This window comes from Scylla paramamosain, chromosome 38, assembly GCF_035594125.1.
Source record: "Scylla paramamosain isolate STU-SP2022 chromosome 38, ASM3559412v1, whole genome shotgun sequence".
Classification (NCBI taxonomy): Eukaryota; Metazoa; Arthropoda; class Malacostraca; order Decapoda; family Portunidae; genus Scylla; species Scylla paramamosain.
Window position 1 is genome coordinate 4,783,975 of NC_087188.1, and position 23,846 is coordinate 4,807,820.

General features: G+C 41.1%; 2 protein-coding genes across 2 annotated transcripts in view; both read right to left on the reverse strand.

The window, feature by feature from the left end:
* LOC135091596 (glutamate receptor ionotropic, kainate glr-3-like) overlaps positions 1-23,846 on the reverse strand; it is a 143,077-nt gene that overhangs the window by 106,762 nt on the left and 12,469 nt on the right. Inside the window, exon 2 of the mRNA XM_063989351.1 lies at positions 20,433-20,523. Within this exon, the coding sequence (XP_063845421.1) occupies positions 20,433-20,523 (91 nt within the window). The remainder of the gene's footprint in view (positions 1-20,432; positions 20,524-23,846) is intronic.
* On the reverse strand, positions 1,272-3,347 carry LOC135091924 (protein FAM200A-like). Its single transcript, XM_063989987.1, is given in 2 exon segments — positions 1,272-2,044; positions 2,046-3,347. Coding segments are annotated over 2 exon segments (1,962 nt in total). The 5' UTR covers positions 3,251-3,347; the 3' UTR covers positions 1,272-1,287.

A 23,846-nucleotide genomic window follows, 5' to 3' on the forward strand; every position in this document is an offset into this window, starting at 1 on the left:
AAGGGAAGGGACTGGGACAGGGGAAAAGGCTGGCCGCCTGCTTCACCATGCTCGCTATCTTACTTTCAAACAATGGTTAAGGTGTAAAAATCACTGTGTACTTATTTAGAGGGATGGGTAAAATATGATCATCTTATAAGGGAGGCCAACTCTTCTACTTTGCTATGCATCAAATAACGTTCTTCGGAATGAGGGGGAATGAGTGAAATTTTAAGGAAATTGATGCTGGGTGCGTGGCGCATAGTTTTACATAAATAATAAATGGAGTGGACATCATTCATCGGATCTCTCTCTCTCTCTCTCTCTCTCTCTCTCTCTCTCTCTCTCTCTCTCTCTCTCTCTCTCTCTCTCTCTCTCTCTCTCTCTCTATATATATATATATATATATATATATATATATATATATATATATATATATATATATATATATATATATATATATATATATATTGTTATGACACCAAATTCAGCACCTCTCACAGCTGCCACTAGCTTGGGTCAGCTTCCTTGAGCTATCTTCTGCGCAACCAAGTTGAGGGCACACATAGACTTAAATAGGGTTCTTCTGGTCTCTTGCAACAATTAACAAGGGTGAGGTCGCCACTCCATTTTTTAGCTGATTACGAAAAAAGGAACAAGGAAATGCTAAACAGACTCTGAGCACATTCCACTCGCTGATATGGGGCACAGCTACGAAAAAAAGACACACCTCTGTGAGGTTTATAATACTTCGAGCTACCTGCCACAAAAAAAAAAAAAATAAAATGAGCCGCTCACACCTGTCCAACTGGAGCAGCCCAAATGTTCGGCGATATATGTGTGAAAAGAACGAAAGGTGCTTCCCATGTACCCGGCTAGGTTTAACAGTATATGATCAACGAGCGTATGGGTGTCGGACTCTTGAATATGAAAAAAGAACTAATTTTGAATGAGTTTTATTGAATTATATGAAAGTTAGTTTCAGGATACAATTATTGAAGTTGTCTAAGTCAGGGTTCTTCAAACTTTTTTCATCACGACCCAGTTTGATTTTCTGTGTTACCTTCACGACCCAGTATGTCCATTCTATCGTACCTTTCTCTTCATAAACTTGATATCAGTTATATTACACACACACACACACACACACACACACACACACACACACACACACACACATCTATATAAAACTGGCTGTATTGAAAACATGTTAAGTTTACCTAAAAAGTTATAAAAAAATACGAAATCGGAGTAAAGTTGAGTACACTGCTGTAAGAAAGCAAGGAAAAATAGTCTGCACTTACGTGTTCAGTGTGACTGGTGTGCCTGCTTGTCTTTCGTTGTCTTATTCCAGTCTGGCTTGCAGGAGGATAACGCCACACACATGTCGGCTGTAGGATTGAGTCGATTTCTTTCTTTGCTTTTTAGTTTTGTCAAGGTTGAGAACCCAGCTTCACACAAGTATGTAGTTGTAAAGAAGATCAAAAGTAAAATACTTTTCTTACTTAGATGTGGAAATTCCTTGGAAACACTTATCCGGAATGATGACAGAGGTGATGACCGCATCCTGATTCTTAATGATGTATCACTTGTCAGATGAAGAAGTTCATTTTCTTCATCAGGTGTAAGGTTTAGCCCTATAACAGCTTCTGGTTTTTCAAATGCAAAAGGGTCCTTCACCCAATGGTTGTCTCTTATATTCTTAAGGTTTTCTTCAGGAAAATACTGTTCAAAACTGCTTGACAAAGAATGGAGGTGCAGCTGTATATCACATTTCAATTTCTTCATGGTTTCTTCACTGGTGTTATTATGTTTTTCAATATGCTGCAAAAGTGTTGGGAACATATAGTAAAGAGGTTGATCAACTGCAAGCCTTGCTTGCCACAGCATTATTGACTTCTTAAATGCTTCTACTTCCTCACAGTGTCGTAATACATCAGTTTCTTTCCCTTGCAGTTTTAGATTAAGCTCATTTAGCTTTGAGAAAATGTCTGATAAATATGAAAGTTTTAGAATCCACTCATCATTGCAAAACAAGCTTGCCATACTGGATTTTTTCTCGAGAAAAAAAATGAATTTCCATTCTTAGCTCATAAACCCTTGTTAGAATTCTCCCGCGGGAGAGCCATCGAACTTCCGTATGATACAAAAGGTGTGAATGATCAGCTCCCATCTCCAGGCACAAGAGTTCAAACAACCGACTGTTAAGTGCATTTCCTTTGATTGTGTTGATAACTTTCACAACGTCATTCAAAACACCTCTGAGATTGTCTGGGATACCTTTGGCAGCCAGCGCTTCACGGTGGATGAAACAATGTCTCCAAGTTCCATCATTACCGGCTGCTTCTGATATTTTCGTCACAACACCGCTCTTTTTCCCAGTCATATTTGCTGCTCCATCGGTTGTAATTCCTTTGCAATTGGCCCAGTTCAGCTTGTATTTTCCAACTATGCAGTCATTCAGCACTCTGTATATCTCAGATCCTGATGAATGAGTAGGTAAGGTTAAGCAGCAAAGCATATCTTCCAAAAAGTCATCTTCATGTACGTATCTGACGTACACCAGGAGCACTGCACAGTTAGATATATCAGTACTTTCGTCCAGCTGAATAGCAAATTCTCCAGCAGTCTGTAGGTGTGACACCAGCTGAAGTTCCAAATTTTCTGCGATATCACTTATCCGCCGTGACACTGTTGTATCACTGATTGGGACACATTTGATCTTGTCTGCCGACTTTCCATCGAGCATCGTGCTCACTATATCCACGCAAGATGGGAGAATAAGTTTCTCACCACATGTGTATGGTACTTTCTCTTTTGCAATGCGATATGAAACTAAATATGATGCTAATTGTGCTTTGTCATTAAGAGTGGTTGCTGTATTTAGAACTTTCACTGACATCTTCATTTGTTCCTTTCTTCTCTGGAAATAGTCAACTGGTTTTGTAGCCAGACTAGGATGCTTGGTTTCGAGATGTCTCTTTAATTTTGATGGCTTCAAACTCTCATTTGCGAGAACTTCACTGCAAATCACACACTGAGGCCTTGGTTCTCCCTTTTCCTGTTCACACTTGACGAAGCCATACTTCAGAAACTCGTCACTGTTCTGCCTTGTCCATGACTTGACTTTCTTCTTGGGAGGCGGCTCAGAAGCTGATGTAGATGCGGCCTCTCTTATGATCGAGCCAGGCTCGTTGGCCTGTGTGTTTTTATCAGGTGCACACGTACTTGACGACTGAACTGAGACGCGTTTTATAACAAAACGATCCATTTTGTTTAAGCGTTCGGTATAACTGTATGTGTCACTGAGGAGTTCTCTGTGTCTATCTTCACGCTCCCGCGGTACAAACGTAACTGATGAAAATTTCGAGACTCTGACGAGTGAAGATTCTGAACGCGTATTAGTCCTGTCTCGGACAGGAATCAAACGCGCGTGTCCCTTCCCTCACCACAATCTCTCTCTCTCTCTCTCTCTCTCTCTCTCTCTCTCTCTCTCTCTCTCTCTCTCTCTCTCTCTCATTTATGAAAAAATTGGATTATTATTATTTTTATTATTATTATTATTATTATTATTATTATTATTATTATTATTATTATTATTATCATGTGGCGACCCACTGAATATGAGTTTGCGACCCAGTACTGCGACCCGTACTTTGAAGAACCCTGGTCTAAGTAACTTTCTAAAGATTATGTGAAACTTGTCGGAGATATGGTAATGAGAGAAACGCATTCTCCTTCTTAAGAGTCGGAACACTAGTTGATGGTTTGCATTTATTACACAAAAAATTTGTTAACTATTTGATCATACAAACGAGTGTGATAACCGTTAGAAGCAAAATAATTTCTTAAAAGTGTAATCTCGTCATGAAAAGATTTATATGTTGACGAAAAGGAATATGTTCAGTGGAGTAAGATACATACAGCATTGAGTTTAAATTTACCATGATAAAAAAAAAAATCGTGCCTAAACCAAATGAAGATTTTTTCTTTTTGCGATAGATGGAAAAAAAAAGTAGGTTGTTATTGTGTCTGGATGAATAAATCCTAAAGAAGTAATTTCTCTCTTTAAAATTTCAGAAGTGTCATCTACACATCTATGTTACATAATATCTTTCAAGATATAATTTCTCATAGTAACATAAGAACATAAGGACATAAGAAATAAGGGAAGCTGCAAGAAACCATTATGTTTACACGTGGCAGTCTCTGTATGAAATATACCTACCTATTTCCACCTATCGACCCCATCCATAAATCTGTCTAATCTTCTCTTAAAGCTCTCTAATGATTTAGCATAAAAAAAACTTGATTACTGACTCTGTTTCGGTCATCTACCACTCTATTTTAGAACCAATTGCTTCCTATCTCTTTTTTAAAACTTAATTTTTCAAGCTTGAACCTGTTATTTCTTGTTCCATCCTGGTTACTAATCCTAAGTATTTTGCTTACTGTCCCCCTTGTTATGATCCTTATGCCAATTAAAGACTTCTCTATCAGGTCCCCTCTTAACATACGTCACTCTAAAGAATATTGATTTAACAGCTTCAATCTCACTTCGTAAGAAATACTTTTAATTCCCTGCATCTTTTTAGTCAATCTCCTTTGTACTGATTCTAATGGACCTATATCATTCTTGTAATACGGGAACCAGAACTGCACAGCGTAGTCTAGATGAGGTCTCACCAGCACCAAATACAACTTTAATATTACTTCGGGATTTCTTCTTTTATCGCTCCTAAAAATTAATCCTAATACCTTATTTGCTCTGTTTCTAGCCTCTATGCATTGCTTTCTTAGACGGAGTTCAGAGCTAACTATAACTCCTAAATCTTTTTCGTACCCTGAACCTACTAGTGCTTCATTGTTTATTGTGTACCTAATGTGTGGGTTTCCTCTATCTACGATAAGTACTTTGCATTTGTTGATATTAAACTGCATTTGCCACCTGTCTGTTCATTCGTTTATCCTATATAAATCTGCCTGTAAGGCAATGGCATCCGATTCTGACCTAATAATTAACCTACTTATCTTCGTGTCATCCGCAAATTTACAAACATCACTACTAATTCCACTATCCAAGGCACTGATATATATATATAAAAAACAACAATGGCACTAATAGTGATCCCTGTGGCACCCCACTAATTACCTGACCCCACTCGTATTTAAAGCCGTTTATTATAACTCTCCTGTCCCTTAGCCATGAACTTATCCAGCCTAACATCTTCCCATCTATCCCGTGCGCCCTAACCTTGCTCAGAAGCCTGTGATGAGGTACCATGCCAAACGCTTTGCTAAAAAGTCCAGATACAGGATGTCATAACTATCACCATTATCTGCCTCCTTCTAAACCTTACGAACTTAAACAAGTTCGTCAGGTAAGACTTTCCCTTCGTGAAACCATGTTGTGACTGATTTATGAAGTTATGTTTTTTTTTTTTCATGCTCCTTAATGTTCTTCGCTGTTACTGGCTAAATTATTTTACCTACAACAGAAGTTAAGCTGACAAGTTTATAATCAGACGTTAAAGTTTAATCTCCTTTCTTAAAGATGGGTACTACATTCTCTTACCTCCACATTACCGGTACCTCACCTGATTCAAGTGACTTCCTAAAGACAGAAACTAACGGCTCACGAATAACCTCTCTGCATTCCTTAAGTACTCTGAGATATATTTCATCTGTTCCTGGTGTCTTGAACTTTTTTCAGACTATCTATCTCCTGTTCCACTATCTCCTTATGGTAATATCTATCAGCTTCTCATTCTCTTCTGCTCTAAACACCTGTTCATTATTCAGCATTTCTTGCGGGTTTTCTTGGGTGAAGGCAGTAAAAAAAAAAAAAAAAATACTGAATTCATTCAGAATTTTACCAGTATCTTCCCCAGAAGTAACCAGCTCCCCATCTGCTGTCTTTAATGTACGCATTATTTCTCTATTATTCGTCATATATATACCTGATAAAATCCCTTGGGGTCCGTCTTCGCCTTGCAGGATACATTTGATTTATAATTTTTAAGTTACTTAGTAGCATTGGAAATAATTTATAATTGTATTTAGACAATAACATTTCATAATTCATATATGAAATGTTTCCTCAATACTTAACCAATTATGTATTCCATAAAAGGAGGCAGTATAGAGGAGGAGGCAGTTTAGAGGAGGAGGCAGTAGACACCTGCCGAAACGATAATTACTCCCAGTGAGATCTAAAGCACTGTTCAGGGGGTGCTGTGAACTTATTATTAAACCCAGCTGTGACCTTACTGAACGTTTCCCTTTGTGTCTCACAACACAAGGGGGCAGTCACAGCCTGCCCTCTTAAGACAACTCTCTTCCTCCACACAAAACTACAAGCACCTAATAATACACACACCCCTCACTCAAAAATTTTAAAATCATCATGTCGACTCCTACACCAGCCTCGGAGTCCCCATCTGGGAAGGGGACCATAAATGTCCCCAGGTCGGACTGCCTTTCTGTCGACGACCCTAAGTGTCTTGACACCACCCCCTCAACTTTTTCTTCATTAACTTCTGCAACATTCGCGGTCTAAGATCTAATTTTCAATCTGTAGAACGTCACCTCTCCTCTTCTAAACCTCATCTTCTTTTCCTCACTGAAACTCTCAGGCAACTGACAGTAACCCCTTTTCTGTTCCCTCCTACTTTCTCTATCCTCATTTTGAAACCAAAGCTGGATGCTGCGTTTATGTGCGCAATGACTTAATCTGCTCTCGTGCCCACGCTCTTGAATCTTCCGAGTTTTCCACCATCTGGCTACGACTACAGTCACTCTCATACTAAATTTATCTGTGTTGTATACCTCTCACCTAACTCCTCTGACTATAAGAAATTCTTTGACTACTTAACTTCCAAAGTGGAGCACATTCTGACCCTCTTCCCTTTTGCAGAGATCTCCATTCTTGGAGACTTCAATGTTCACCACCAGCTTTGGCTTTCCTCTCCCTTCACTGACCATCCTGGTGAACTAACCTACAACTTTGCTATCCTCCATGACCTAGAGCAATTGGTGCAACACCCTACTCGTATTCCTGACCGTCTTGGAGATACGCCCAACATTCTTGACCTTTTCCTGACCTCTAATCCTTCTGCTTATGCTGTCACCCTTTCTTCTCCATTGGGCTCCTCCGATCACAGTCTCATATCTTTATCTTGTCCTATCACTTCAATCCCTCCTCAGGATCCCCCTAAGCGAAGGTGCCTCTGGCGTTTTGCCTCTGCCAGTTGGGGGGACCTGAGGAGGTATTTTGCTGATTTTCCTTGGAATGACTACTGCTTCCGTGTCAGAGACCCATCTTTGTGTGCTGAGTGCATAACAGAGGTGATAGTGTCTGGCATGAAGGCATACATTCCTCACTCTTTTTCTCGTCCTAAACCTTCTAAACCTTGGTTTAACACAGCTTGTTCTCGTGCTACACATGATAGAGAGGTGGCCCACAAAAGGTACTTAAGCCTTCCATCACCAGAATCTCATGCACTTTATATTTCTGCCCGGAACCATGCCAAGTCTGTTCTCCAACTAGCCAAAAACTCTTTCATTAACAGAAAATGTCAAAACCTTTCAAGATCTAACACCCATCGTGATTTCTGGCATCTAGCCAAAAATATCTCCAATAACTTTGCTTTTTCTTCTTTCCCTCCTCTATTTCAACCAGATGGCACCACTGCTATCACATCTATTTCTAAAGCTGAACTCTTTGCTCAAACCTTTGCTAAAAACTCTACCTTGGACGATTCTGGGCTTGTTCCTCCCTCTCCTCCACCCTCTGACTACTTCATGCCACGTATTAAAATTCTTCGCAATGATGTTTTCCATGCCCTCGCTGGCCTAAACCCTCGGAAGGCTTATGGACCTGATGGGGTCCCTCCTATTGTTCTCCGAAACTGTGCCTCCGTGCTTGCACCTTGCCTAGTCAAACTCTTTCAGCTCTGTCTGTCAACATCTACCTTTTCTTCTTGCTGGAAGTTTCCCTACATTCAACCTGTTCCTAAAAAGGTTGACCGTTCTAATCCCTCATACTACCGTCCTATTGCTTTAATTTCCTGCCTATCTAAAGTTTTTGAATCTGCTCTTCTGATCTTGCTAACTGCACCCCCCCCTCCTCCCGCGACCTCGCTGCACAAGACTTTCTTCTTTCTCTCACCCCTATTCTGTCCACCTCTCTAACGCAAGAGTTAACCAGTATTCTCAATCATTGATCCCTTTCTCTGGTAAACTCTGGAACTCCCTGCCTGCTTCTGTATTTCCAGAGCAAACTTGGTATTGTTCAATGCCTCAAAAAACTCAATTGCTCCATTTATCAACTTGACACAACCTTCCAGACAACCATCCCCTCTTCTTCGATGACACTCAACTGTCCCCCTCTTCTACACTGAACATCCTATGACTTGAATTCCTTCAAGAGGGAGGTTTCAAGACACTTATTCATCAATTTTTGGCCACTGCTTTGACCCTTTTGTGGGACTGGTATTTCAGTGGGCTTTTTTTTTTTTTATTGGATTACTAAAATTAAATTGTAATAAAAGGAAAAAAACAATATGCAATCTGACTGCAGATTACAACACCATGTATTGTACAGTAGTGGTTATTCTCTGAAACCCAATGTACCCCTGAAAAGTGCAAATGTACCACTGGGGGAACATGTACCCCAGGTTCGGAACCCCTGCTCTCTCTCTCTCTCTCTCTCTCTCTCTCTCTCTCTCTCTCTCTCTCTCTCTCTCTCTCTCTCTCTCTCTCTCTCTCTCTCTCTCTCTCTCTCTCTCTCTCTCTCTCTCTCTCTCTCTCTCTCTCTCTCTCTTTGTTAATGAGAGTTGGGGATATAACACACCCCTGTCTTACTCCTACATTGTTTTCCGTCCAGCCTGTGGTGATGTCTCCTTGCGTGAAATTAACTTCATTACTTTCGTACATATTTCTGATAACATTTACTCAAAGTAAACACTAAACAGACCTGTAATTGGCTACTATCGTTAGAGGGACGGCTATAATATTACTACACCAAGGAAGTCAAAATTCCGTGTGAATATGGTATATTCATTCTTCTGTTGGAATGTGTCTAAAGAAATTTGTTTTACAGCTCAGTTTTCGTAAAATATGAAAGTGCGAGGGGCGTTATGACTCAAAGATTTTTTATTCTCTTGCAGCGATCGACGGCGCCTCATAATTTGCATTATTAGAAGTTTATTTTGCGTAAGTATACGTTTTCCTTCAAGTCAAAATTGTAGACCTGATTTTACTGATATGTGTTACCACGAACATTGTGTGTTATCAAATAAATAAGAAACACGACATTTTATTAAAATACTCGGAGCGGACATGAGCATCGGCGCATCATAGGTGAAGGGCCGACCTACTTTGACCAATAAAGGAATTAATAGGAACCATTTATCATTGAAATATTACCTGGAACATTCCTTTCTATACAGTAGCAAAAGAAACGTGTAATTCGTAGTATTTACTTAAGAAAAAAAAATGAAACCAAATATCTCCATAGCGTGCAGAACTGTGCGGATCTGAGTTACTTGGAGGTTTCAAACAATCGATAAATAATAAATTATAAGACTACTGATGATGCGTTAAATACACTCATAATGATAATTAATGATCATGCTTGCTCTGCTTGGGATATCATCCCCATAGACCCTTTCATACACGTGTAGAGTGTAGAGAACGAGGTACACTTTAGCGCAGCAGGACATACTTTTACGCGACAGCAATACGGAATGAGGCTGCCTGTAATGATTTGTTGTTTGCCGCTCAGAAAGCATCCAGTGTTACTGGGGCCTTCGTTTGGCCAAGTTGTTGTTAATTGCCAGGTGCTGGGCCTGAATAGGAAAATGTGTGATGAAGGATGCCGTCTGCCTTGTAGCGACAAGAAATCGGGTCTGAGAAGTGATTACATACGGGGGCCATTGCTGTGACCAATGGAGCAGACCCCGAGGCACGGTGGCAGGGCCCATATTGGTTGTGTTGTGGTTGCCACGTACAGGATTTTTCTCCGGTTGCAGGAATGGGTGTGCTGCATCCAGAAAAAGGAGCAGCCGTCAGCTCGTTGCAGTGATTTCTGCCGTGTTGCGGTGATTAGGCCGTGTTGGAGAGCAGTAATATGCAGCGACATTTCTTCCGCATACTGGCGTATTATTGCGCAATAACATCTTGCGATACTCATCCTGCTTGATAAGCCTCCACCCAAAAAAAAAAAAAACGGTCTGGGCACCCTAGAGGGCTATTACTGTCCAGTGGTTGACATCAGACTTAATGGACGCTTGAAGACAGTAACAACTTTTTTATTTGTCTTCCAGGGGCACCCGTTTTTTTAATGTTCAGGCATAATCACAATTCCCTTCCTCGCTGAACTGCCGTGACCAACGCTTAACTTGTCCTGGATACTGGCAATTGTTCAGTTATTTATTTTACTGATTGACCTTTTTCCTTGAAGTCCATGATCTGCGCAATAGTCTCAGATGAATACTCTTTCGTTTTAGCCATATTAACAAACAATGAATTATCACAAGATGTTATTGCGCAATAATACGCCAGGATGCGGAAAATATCGCTGTGGTTACTGCTCTCTAAGGCCCAGTTCACACTAGTCCGTTATCATGGATTCAGTCTCCGTTCACCGTCCAACAATGACGTCACAAAAACGGAGTCCGTACTGAACGAAAGAGTTGGCCGCCGTCTCCGTATCCATGTTTGTCACCATGGCCACGCGAAGAAGAGACCTCTTTTAAAAAGAATTTTCATACTTCTTGCCAACTTGCTGCTTGCACCTGACGAAGAGAGGACAGTTAGGTGGAGAAGAGTGTCATTTAGTGTACAGTGGAGAAATATTAGTAATTATACGCTAGTGAATCCTGCAAGGCACGGTAGGAACAGTAGTGTTTGGTGTATCATGCACTGTGTGGTGTAGAGGGAGGCTATACTAGTATTTTCCAGTTGTTTGGTCGCTAATTATTAATACACTGTCATTACTACAGCTACTGAGTGAGGTTTGTTGCGTTTCTGCAGTTTGTTGGACTGATACCTGTCCAATCCATCCTTGTGCTTGTGTTTAGATGATTTGCGGTGTTCCCACCTCACACTCGGATCCCATTCCCACTCTTTTTCCACGAAGTGTAAAAATGTTTAGATTAAAATATAGCATTATTACATTACGAACCTGTAATTAATGTTTTTTCATGTACTTGAGTATCATATCTAGGACATTCAAAATATCAGTAAGTGCAACACTGCCCGTCCCTCTATACAAAGTTAAACTTTGTTCATCTTTTCCGCTCGGCGGTGTCCGTTTTATATATATATATATATATATACTCGTATATATATATATATATATATATATATATATATATATATATATATATATATATATATATATATATATATATATATATATATATATATATATATATATATATATATATATATATATATATATATATATATATATATATATATATATATATATATATATATATATATAAGTGAAGCAAGAAGCGACTAAGCTTACACGTAGCAGTCGCTGTACGAAATATACCTACCTTTTTCCACCTATCATCCCCATCCACAATACCGTCTAATCTTTTCTTAAAGCTCCCTAATGTCTTAGCACTAACAACATAATTATTGAGTCCATTTCACTCATCTTCCACTCTATTTTGAGAACCAATTTCTTACAATATATTTCTTAAACCTAAATCTTTCAAGCTTGAACCCTTTATTTCTTGTTTTATCCTGGTTGCTGATCCTAAGAATTTTGTTTACGTCCCCTTTGTTATAACTCTTATATCACTTAAAGACTTCTATCAGGTCCCGTCTTAACCTACGTCACTATAAAGAATGTAAATTTAACAGTTTCAATCTCGCCTCGTAAGGAATACTCCTCATCCCCTATATTCGTTTAGTCATTCTCCTTTTTACTGATTCTAATACACCTATATCTTACATGTAATGTAGGGACCAGAATTGCACAGCTTAGTCTAGCTGAATATAACTTTAACATTACTTCGGGCCTTCTGCTTTTAACATTCCTAAAAATTAATCCTAATACCCTGTTTGCCCTGTTTCTGGTCTCTATGCATTGCTTTCTTAGACGAAATTCAGGGCTAACTATAACTCCTAAATCTTTTTCGTATCCTGAACCTACCAGTTACGTTGTTTATTGTGTACCTACTGTGTGGGTTTCCTCTACCTGCGATAAGTACTTTGCACTTGTTGATATTAAACTGCATTTGCAATCTGTCTGTCCATTCATTCATCCTATCTAAATCTGCCTGCAAGGCGATGGCATCCAATTCTGACCTAATTACTCGACCTATCTTAGTGTCATCTGCAAATTTACTAACTTCACTACTAATTCCACTATCCAAGTCAATGATGTATATATTAAAAACAACAATGGTCCTAATACTGATCCCTGTGGCACCCCACTAATTACATGACACCACTCGGATTTAGAGCCGTTCAATACAAATCTTTGTCGCCTGTCGATTAGCCTTATCTTGTCTATGACCTTATCTAGCATAACACCTTCCCATCTATCCCGTGTTGCCTAACCTTTCTCAGGCGCCTCTGATGGAGTACCTTATCGAACGCTTTACTAAATAAAGTCCAGATATAAGATGTCATAAGTATCACCATTATCTACTGCCTCGTACACTTTACTGTAAAAATTAACAACTTCATCAGGCAAGACTTCCCGTTCGTGAAGGCATACTGTGACTGATTTATCAAGTTATGTTTCTCTAAATGTTTCTTTATGTTCTTCGCTATTATTGATTCCATTATTTTACCTCCAATAGAAGTTATGCTGAAAGGTCTAGAATTAGACGTTAAAATTTTACCTCCTTAAAGATGGGTACTACATTAGCCTGCCTTCACATTACTGTTACCTCACCTGATTCAAGTGATTTCCTAAATACAGAAAATAACGGCTCACTAATAACCTCTTTGCATTCCTTAAGTACTCTGGAATATATTTCATCTGGTCCTGGAGTCTTCAACATTTTTAGCCTATCTATCTCCTGTTCCACTATCTCCTTAGTTATGGAAATATATGTCAGCTTCTCATTCTTATCTGCTCTAAACATCTGTTCACTACTTGGCATATCGTGCATGTTTTCCTGGGTGAAGTAAAAAAATACTCATTCAGAATTTTACTAATCTCCTCCCCAGAACTAACCCATCTGCTGCCTTTAATGGACCTATAGTATCCTTATACTTCTTCCTGTGTACCTGATAAAATCCCTTGTTGTCCTTCTTCGCTTGGCTGGCTACCTTTAATTCATAATTGGGCTTAGCTTTCCTCCTTAACCTCCTGACGGTTCTAACTTATTCATTATATTGTGGCCTTAAAACCTCTTCACCTGCCCTTAATCTCATATGTATATATATATATATATATATATATATATATATATATATATATATATATATATATATATATATATATATATATATATATATATATATATACTTTTTTTCCGCCTTATATAGTGTTTTTTACCGAACAGTCAACCATTTAGGGTAATTTTTCTGTCCTATATGCAATTTATCTATGAAATATTTATACAACTCTTCTACATTTACTTCACCTAATCCCCTCATTTCGGCCCCTTCCATCCTCTCCACTCCCTTATCTACTCATCTCGACCTCACCTCTCCCTTCTCAGCATGACCTGACCCTCCAACATACAACTCTCTTCCCCTCTCTCTCTCTTCCGCCCCTTCCGGACATATCTTCCCTCCTCTTGCCCTGCACCCTCACACCTCACCTCACCTCTCTCATCCTGCCTTATCTCTCTCAACTCCGTCCCGGACCTGACCTCACCCTGCATCCGTTGCCAAACAACTCCTTGGAGGTACCTTTTTATTTCCTCAAAATCTTCTCTCCTAAAGTGTGGTATTTTACTAGTGTTTTTGCTTCTAAAGGTTTCTTCCCATTTTAATTTGTTCCTAATTTCCCAATGGTCACTATTGCCTAGTTGTCCTCCAACCTCTACCTGCGTGACTGCTTCCTCACTGTTAGTAAAAATTAAATCTAGAATATAGTTACCCCTTGTGGGTTCTGCGACTACCTGTTTAGAAAAAAAAAAAAAAGAATTATCCTGAATTACCTTTTGAGAAATTCCTCTGCTTCCTTGTTACCCACCATCAGGCTCCAGTCGATATTCCTAAAATTAAAATTTCCTGCAACACATACCTGACTGTACCTTCCTGCTGTATTTATTTCCTGCCATAGTGAGGTGTTAATTTCCTTTCTACTGTTCGGTGGCCTGTACACTACTCCCAGTACTAATGACTGTGTTTCTTCCTTAATATCTACTCATATCGACTCTGTTTTCCTATATGTTTTAATTCTACTGTTTATACAACAATGTAATATGTCCCTAACGTATAACCCGACGCCTCCTCTTTTCCTGTTTTTCCTGTCTTTATAGAATAGTGTATAACCATGTATCTTAACCTCTGTATTAAATACTTTTTCTGTCATAACTAACCAAGTTTTTCTTAAAGCAATAATATCAAGGTTCTCTAAACACGCTGTTCCTCTAAGCAAATATATTTTATTCAAAATACTTCTACAATTTGTGTAGTAAACACTTAAGCTATTTCTTACCTTCCCTGAGCTAGTTACCTTTCTAGATTTAACTAAGTTATCCTTCGTTTTGACCTCACAACCCCTTCTTCCCTCATGACTAACGAAAAAAAAAAAAAAGGGCGGAGTGTAGTTACCTACCGCTCGAATGTTCCGGGCAAAACCCGAACATCCTGGCGTGATAAATGTACGCAATTTCTGGCGTACAAGATATCCGTACCGTAGAAGAGGTCCCAGTTGTCGATGAACGTCCATCCATTACTCTCACAATGATTCGCGAGCCTGCGATTCACTGTAATTGCCCTGGACAGCCACTTATCACCAACTCCCCTCCTCGGCAAGACACCACATACCATAGGGATCGCTCCCTTGTCCCTAATCCTATCCAAAAGCCTGTCGAAACCTTCCGAAGAGCTTCTCACTCCTGAACTTACCAAGGTCATTCCCTCCCGCGCTGAGAATAAACAATGGGCTTGTTCCCATCATTTTCCAAGCACGTGTCTAGCCAACAGCTACCTTCCCTATCCCAGCCTCCGGGAAACATACCCTCGACCAACGTTTTCTATCTTTGGCGCAAAACACACTAAGTGCCTAACCTATCACCAAGCACAAGTACTCTACCTTGGAGCAGGGTAACTGCGTCTGCACCCTCCTTGTCTCCTCTTGCCATGTCCTCCTCCTCTACCTTCACTTCCTCCAGCACACTGAAGGTATTTTTCGTCTCCACGCAAGGCGCCCCGAGGATCTTCTGCCTCTTGGCTGCCCTGTACACAACCGACCACTGCTCCTCCGTCGCCTTACTAGGTAAGGTGACGGTGCGGCACGACCCTTCCACAGGTGCTGATCCTCTCACAGAACTCAGCCTGCAGGTCCGAGATCCTCTCACGAAACTCAGCCTGCACATGTTTATATATTATTATATATAAACCCTGCCCTTCTTCTAACTGCCACAGACTGGGCTAGTTTTCCCAAGTCACTACATACGTCACTTGGTACAAGACTTAATATGGGTTACAAGGTCCTCTTTTAACTCTTGGACCCTTTTCACCAATGGTCATAACCCGAGGTTACACAAATGAGGTCGTAAGTCTGTTTCTCCCACCAACAGATAAGGAAATATTTCACCAACCACTAACTCCAACAGCTGAGAAAGAATCGCCAGGCACGTTCTAGGAAATGCCAATTTCAGCAAACGAATGACATATAAGGATTATAGTGTTCTACAGAATACCACCCTCACAAACGATATGATAATATCCTTACCACTCCTGTAGAACAGTATCTCCCTCTGCTGTGCGATATTATATCCGACTTTCCAGAAGGCATGCTCTGTCCCCTTTCAGGAATGACACACCCCGAAGATAATTTACTGCAAGGCAGCGTACACTAATTCTTCTGCGTCTAAAGGTGTAGAGAACATCTCCAGATCGCAGTCACATTTAACGAACAACACATACACAAAAACAGACTGCCCTTAAAAAAAAAAAAAAAAAAAGGGTCTGGGACCGCTCACAGCAACAAAACTCGGCTTACACACACACACACACACACACACACACACACACACACACACACACACACACACACACACACACACACACACACACACACACACAGCCGAGGAGTCACGTCCCTGATATGAAGTGCGTTACAATTAGCAACACTCAAAGGTAGGTGGAGGGAAACGCCTAAAGTTACACATATATGCAAGGGCTTACTGCGGTTATTGCTTAATTATTGCTTTGAAACAAATGGCCGATTTGCCTATAAAACCCCCAGCCAGTCTCCTCCGTGTGTCTGCCTTCTGACCATACGTCTAACTTCTCTCAAGTGTGACCTGAGCGTGAGAGCGCGGCTTAGAGTTGCATCTCATGCTACAGGGGTTGGGGTGAACGAGGAAACTCCCCACCCCACTGTGCTCACGGCGTGGTGGGGTTTAGTGACTAAACAATGGGGGCTGAATGAGTACTGACGACGCTATCGTCAAATACAAGTCTTCTACTAACAGCTGGGTGAAACTCTTATCTGAAAGGACAACTGAAAGTGTGGTAAATAAAATGGGGAATACAAATAACTCTGTGCGGATGAAAGTTATACTATGATGCAGAGTATAGGCTACACGTTGGAGACCCATCAACTCTCGTCCCCAGCCTGTCATTCTTTTTATCTTCCTCTCTTTGTTTTTTATTTGTGACCTTCTGGCAAACAGTTGTCCCTGTGAAAATGTGGGCAGAGTTGGTGCGTGAGGCCCATGGAGGAAGTGCAGCTGGACACTTTGGTGTGAGGAAAACATTAGGGACATTGAAGCAGTGTGTGTACTGGGTAGGCATGCGAAAGGACGTGTGCGAGTGGTGCAAAGTTTGTGATGTGTGCTGTGCAAAAATAGGCCCCGGGAGAAGAACAGTTGCTCCCTTACAAGTGTACCAGGTGGGGGCTCCTATGGAGAGGGTAGCAGTGAATATTCTGAGCCCATTCCCTCAGACAATCAGGGAAACCGGTTTGTGTATGGACTACTTTACAAAATGGCCTGAAGGTTTATGTGTGTATGGTCAACTTTACAAAATGGCCTGAAGCGTACCCTCTGCCGAACCATGAGGCTGACACCGTGGCAGGGGTGTTGGTGGACGAGTTCTTCGCCAGGTTTGGTGTGCCGCACGAGTTGCACTCCGATCAAGGACGAAAGTTTGAATCGGCAGTGTTTATGGAGTGCTGTCAGTTGCTAGGCGTCAAGAAAACTCGCACCACGCCACTGCGGCCGCAGTCGGACGGCATGGTGGAATGTTACAACCGTACGCTGGGCCAGGAGTTAGCAAAGTATTGCCAGGAAGGTCAGGAGGATTGGGACTTGAAAATCCCCATGCTCTTCATGGCCTATCGCTCAGAACATGAAGTGACTGGGTATGCCGACCCGGTTGATGTGTGGGCGAGAGCTGCAGCTGCCGGTGGATCTCGTTACTGGTAGGCCGCCAGACGAGAGCATGCCCACAACAGTCACTCCGTATGCGACTGGCCTCCAGGATCGCCTTCGGGAAGTGCACCATCAAGTAAGGCATAACCTGAAGGTGTTGGGCGAGGCGATGAAGGATCGGTACGATCGTCGGGCCACGTCACCACCGTTTAGTGAAGGAGTACAAGTCTGGCGGTATAACGAAAGAAGGGATTGTCTCCAAAATTCCAAAGTCCGTGGGAGGGACCATATACTATAGAAAAGGTAACCTCCTTCAGGATACGCCTCGGGTCACGGAAGCGTGCATTGGTGGTGCACGCTGACAGGCTCTGGAGGTACCATGGCCCTGGAAACATCTCCTGGGGAGAGCAAGATGCTCAATTGAGCAGCAACGAGGAGGAGGACGAGGACCAGAACCTAGACGAGGAGGAGATCCTGGGCGAGGGCGACCCTATCATGATGGAGGAAAGCGAAGGAGTAGAAGATCTGTGTCCCTTGGATGGGGAACTGGCAGTCGCAGACGTTGGGCCTTTGGTAGGGAGGCCTAGGCGAGAGCGACGCCCTCCAGTGTGGAATAAGGATTATGTTTAGTTTGTTTGCCTACAGAATTAAAGTTTTAGTTTGTTTAGTACCAGAATTTGAAGTTTTTAGTTTGATTTTGAATATCTCATACTTATTTGTCCCATGCTGTAGAGTGTAAGGAGTTGGGGAGCGAGGACGCTCAGTCTTTTCACAGGAGGAGGTAGTGTAGCGACAGCAACCATTATCGCCTTCTGCCTGCTGTTTCATCACGTTGGAGCAAGTCTCCCGCCATCCCTATTCGCGTGATGGGCCTCTCAGCCGCTGATTGGCCACGGAAGTCACGTGGTCAAGAGCTGGATCTTGATTGGAAGCGGCATGAGGGGCAGCGAGGGGACACGACAGGCAGGAGACAAAACCGGCGGCGGCGGGCAGTGAGGCACCCGCAGCGGCAGCAAGTGTACCTACGCTCCGATTTGAGTCGCCCAAAAGTTTTGTAAGCGGTTCGTGCTCCTTCAAGAACTCTTTCAAGAGTCGGCAAGTGATCCGTGAGGGGGCACGAACTCGCAGTAGGTGTCTGTACACGAATAACGGACAATACACAGAAATTGAAAAGACAGTGTTTATTTAACCGACCTGGCAGGGAACAAAGGGTGGCAGGTGGGCGAGGGCGAGGACACCGGGAGCGAGGCCAAATGGCGAGGTGATTAATGCAGAGAAAGAGGTGAGTTACAGGTCACTTTGCCATTGGAGATAGGGTCGTCACCACCGTGCACACACGACGAACCGGACTGTCAGGGAGCAACAAGACCAAGGACAATGGTCGGCCAGGGAGCAACGAGGCCGAGGACAAAGGTGGGATTCGTTACAATACTATTTTCTCCTAATCCCACCCTTCTTTCTCTTTTAACTCTAATATATTTAATTTCATTCTACATGTGTTTTGTTACCTTTCCTATCCAATAGACCACTTCCTGTACCAGAAGGGAAGTTAAGGGGAGGGGATAACAGAGACTGAAATAGTTCCAGAAAAAAGGATGAGAGTGAAATGAATCCTCGTGTAGGGAGGCAGCCAAATGGTGAAAATTATACAGTTCGCAAGTTTATTAGTACACTAATCACGGGGGTGGGGGGAGATAATCATAAAAATAATAATAAAGTTTGCTAAATAGATAAATAAATAAATAACTGCAGCAAAGTGTGTGAAGTTGAAGACATTCATGTAAGAATTACAAAATGGGAATTCATGAGCCTTCTTAGATTTTGACTCCATTTGTTCAAAGAATATAATAAATGCGGAAAGGCCATCGTCATCAGCATTAGTATAAGGAAAATTTATGAACGACTGGCATGTTGAGTAAAGAATGGGGAATGATACCTGAAAATCACTGAAATAAAGGGGATGTGTTGGGTATATACTCAACATAATCGGGTTTTTGAGACATTGAATAATACAAGATTTGTCCATCACCATTCAGTAATAATATACGTGCAGTTAATTGTTGTGCTATTTCCCAACAAGTATGATTCCTTCCGAGCTAGTAATCTTGAATATGACAATGAAAATACACGGTAGACTCAGAACGGGACTAGTAGGGCAAGAAGTTTCGTAGGGATTGATTGATTGATTAACTTTCTGGCGCCGCAACATTGCGGTCATATGACCACGCCGCTGCAAAACTTTTAAAATAACAATGATTGCAGGTTAAAATACTAATATTAAAAACAAAAGTATGGACTGGTAAAAGTATTTTGAAAAAAAAAAAAAATCGCTAAAAATGTGAGTATAGAGAACGAAATACAATGAACCTTACCCCAAAAAGTAAAGTGCAAAAAATGAGAGTGTGTACTGACCCAACTGAACCAGATACCTGCCGTTGTTCGTTATGTGCCCAAGACACTGACCCAACTGACCTAGCGTTGTTTGTTACTTGTCTTTTTCACTCGCCTCCAGGTTCTCTCAATGCAAGGATAAAGTTCCATCCAATACTATATCATTAGTAAAATAGTTAAAAGGTAATCTATAATTTCTTCAAAAGAACAGTCTTCTCCACAAACATAAGGATCTCATAGCTCCGGGAGAAAGGACTGTTTATGAATAAAAGGGAGTGGATTGACGTTTATATAAATTTGTCTTTAACAGATCTGGAGATCTGTGTCCCTCGGGAAGAATATTGCGTTAACCTTGCCTGTTGCCAGTGGAGCTCCTGTAAGGGGGACAATCCAGGGAGCAAAAATCACTTCACCCAAGAAGGGAAAGAATAGTATTGAGAGTATCCATTTCAGTCGTCATAATGATGTAAAACATTTAAAACTTTATTGACTCTGATCTACATAATTAATTTTCAATAATGAACTCACCCCTCTCTGAAGCATCCCAATAGATCCGGTCCACGATCCATTGGGTAAGACTTCACCATACTGACCATCAGGTGTTCGATGGAACTCGAGACTGAAAAATAATGTTGAAAAGATTAACTAGAATATCACCTGTACTCCTATACTCTTCAGAGCGGATAACTATTTTTTTTTTCCTGACATGTCAGTATATGTTGATTCATCTAGTTAAAATGAAAAAAAAAGAAAAAAAAAAAGGTGAATAACAACACCCTTGTACAATCGCATCCATGACACGTATTCTGCTGGAACAGTGGGAGCAATTACTACCGCTTGTAGATTTGTCGAATACATTTTTTTTTTTTTTTTAGGCTAGATGATCACGAACGTCTTTCTTATGAGCGTGAATTTTGTTCCTTTTGGACACTGATCCATAACTAAAACACGTTTTATAATGGAACATCACGCTCGGGCGCCTTTTGTGGGTACATCATCAAATAAAATCATTGCATATTACTTTTCCAAGAGTAGCGACGCGACGCGATTTTGTTGGCTTAATGATCGAAACTGTTACTTTAAATGAGAGCGAGAGCACGAACAAAATTTGTGGCTCAACTGTTTTGCGCTATTGAGTGGAAAATTGCAATAAATCACTACTTGTCACCTCATTAAGTCAGTACATTAGCTAATACACATGAATGGTCATCATCCTAAAGTGAAAATGAACATCATAGACATAACTAACATTTAAAAGCCTTATTAGTGAAATTTAGATTATATAATCCAAAGCTGAAGGAATACAGTAGTTAAAAAATAAAGGAACAAGCGTGTCTTTGAAGATGTGATAGGATCAGATGAGTGGAATGCAGTTTCTGCAAAGGACATAAATAAAAAAAAGGCAAGATTTGTGTATATCTTTCCAAATAATTAAGGAATCATTTTACATCAAGTGACATTTCAGGGCACTATCATCCGTTTCATAACATAAATGTAAGTTGGGTTAATTTATCGTTATTTCTAACATAGGGAATACACACCATAGCATTTGATGTATGTGTAACATCACGAAGAAACCCCACTTATATGTTATCAAGACATTTAAGAAATTCAAATTTACACAAGTAAGAACAGTCATTATCCGTTTAACCTAATAATCTAAATTTAATAAAAAAAAAAAAAATCAGTGATGAATAATGACATAAGATAAATCAACCCCTTGGATCCAATAAACAATCTTGGAATTGATGATATTTACACAGAGGGGTTTGTTAAAAATTCACAGAATATTAAACTTTTATGTTGCCTTAACAAAACAAATACTTCAGCGTTTCCGGTATTAAAACACATGAAATTACTAGAACCTTTAGATCCCATAAATGTGACGCATGAGGTGAAACCCGCATCTGTCATACCGTTAGCATTGAAGTTCCCAAATATAATAGAAAAGGCTGCGTATGAAAACTCAATAAAGAGTGGAGGGAAATGGCACAGTTTTTTTTTTTATTTATGTAGGAAGGATACTGGCCAAGGGCAACAAAAATCTAATAAAAAAAAAATGCCCACTGAAATGCCAGTCCCATAAAAGGGTCAAAGCAGTGGTGAAAAATTGGTGGATAAGTGTCTTGAAACCTCCCTCTTGAAGGAATTCAAGTCATAGGAAGGTGGAAATACAGAAGCAGGCAGGGAGTTCCAGAGTTTACCAGAGAAAGGGATGAATGATTGAGAATACTGGTTAACTCTTGCGTTAGAGAGATGGACAGAATAGGGGTGAGAGAAAGAAGAAAGTCTTGTGCAGCGAGGCCGCGGAAGGAGGGGAGGCATGCAGTTAGCAAGATCAGAAGAGCAGTTGGCATGAAAATAGCGGTAGAAGACAGCTAGATATGCAACATTGCGGCGGTGAGAGAGGGGCTGAAGACAGTCAGTTAGAGGAGAGGAGTTGATGAGACGAAAAGCTTTTGATTCCACCCTGTCTAGAAGAGCAGTATGAGTGGAACCCCCCCAGACATGTGAAGCATACTCCATACATGGACGAATAAGGCCCTTGTACGGAGTTAGCAGCTGGGGGGGTGGGAAAAACTGGCGGAGACGTCTCAGAACACCTAACTTCATAGAAGCTGTTTTAGCTAGAGATGAAATGTGAAGTTTCCAGTTCAGATTATAAGTAAAGGACAGACCGAGGATGTTCAGTGTAGAAGAGGGGGACAGTTGAGTGTCATTGAAGAAGAGGGGATAGTTGTCTGGAAGGTTGTGTCGAGTTGATAGATGAAGGAATTGAGTTTTTGAGGCATTTCACCAAAGTCTCTAAAAGAGGATGACCAAGACCCAGTAAGGAAAGCCAGAAGATCACCAGTAGAGCGGCCTTGACGGAATCCATACTGGCGATCAGATAGAAGGTTGTGAAGTGATAGATGTTTAAGAATCTTCCTGTTGAGGATAGATTCAAAAACTTTAGATACGCAGGAAATTAAAGCAATAGGACGGTAGTTTGAGGGATTAGAGCGGTCACTCTTTTTAGGAACAGGTTGAATGTAGGCAAACTTCCAGCAAGAAGGAAAGGTAGATGTTAACAGACAGAGCTGAAAGAGTTTGACTAGGCAAGGTGCAAGCACGGAGGCACAGTTTCGGAGAACAATAGGAGGGACCCCATCAGGTCCATAAGCCTTCCGAGGGTTTAGGCCAGCGAGGGCATGGAAAACATCATTGCGAAGAATTTTAATATGTGGCATGAAGTAGTCAGAGGGTGGAGGAGAGGGAGGAACAAGCCCAGAATCATCCAAGGTAGAGTTTTTAGCAAAGGTTTGAGCAAAGAGTTCAGCTTTAGAAATAGATGTGATAGCAGTGGTGCCATCTGGTTGAAGTAGAGGAGGGAAAGAAGAAGCAAAGTTATTGGAGATATTTTTGGCTAGATGCCAGAAATCACGAGGGGAGTTGGATCTTGAAAGGTTTTGACATTTTCTGTTAATGAAAGAGTTTTTGGCTAGTTGGAGAACAGACTTGGCATGGTTCCGGGCAGAAATATAAAGTGCATGAGATTCTGGTGATGGAAGGCTTAAGTACCTTTTGTGGGCCACCTCTCTACCATGTATACCACGAGAACAAGCTGTGTTAAACCAAGGTTTAGAAGGTTTAGGACGAGAAAAAGAGTGAGGAATGTACGCCTCCATGCCAGACACTATCACCTCTGTTATGCGCTCAGCACACAAATACGGGTCTCTGACACGGAAGCAGTCATTCCAAGGAAAATCAGCAAAATACCTCCTCAGGTCCCCCCAATTAGCAGAGGCAAAACGCCAGAGGCACCTTCGCTTAGGGGAATCCTGAGGAGGGATTGGAGTGATAGGACAAGATAAAGATATGAGATTGTGATCGGAGGAGCCCAACTGAGAAGAAAGGGTGACAGCATAAGCAGTTTGAAATCCTAACCCTACATGATACATC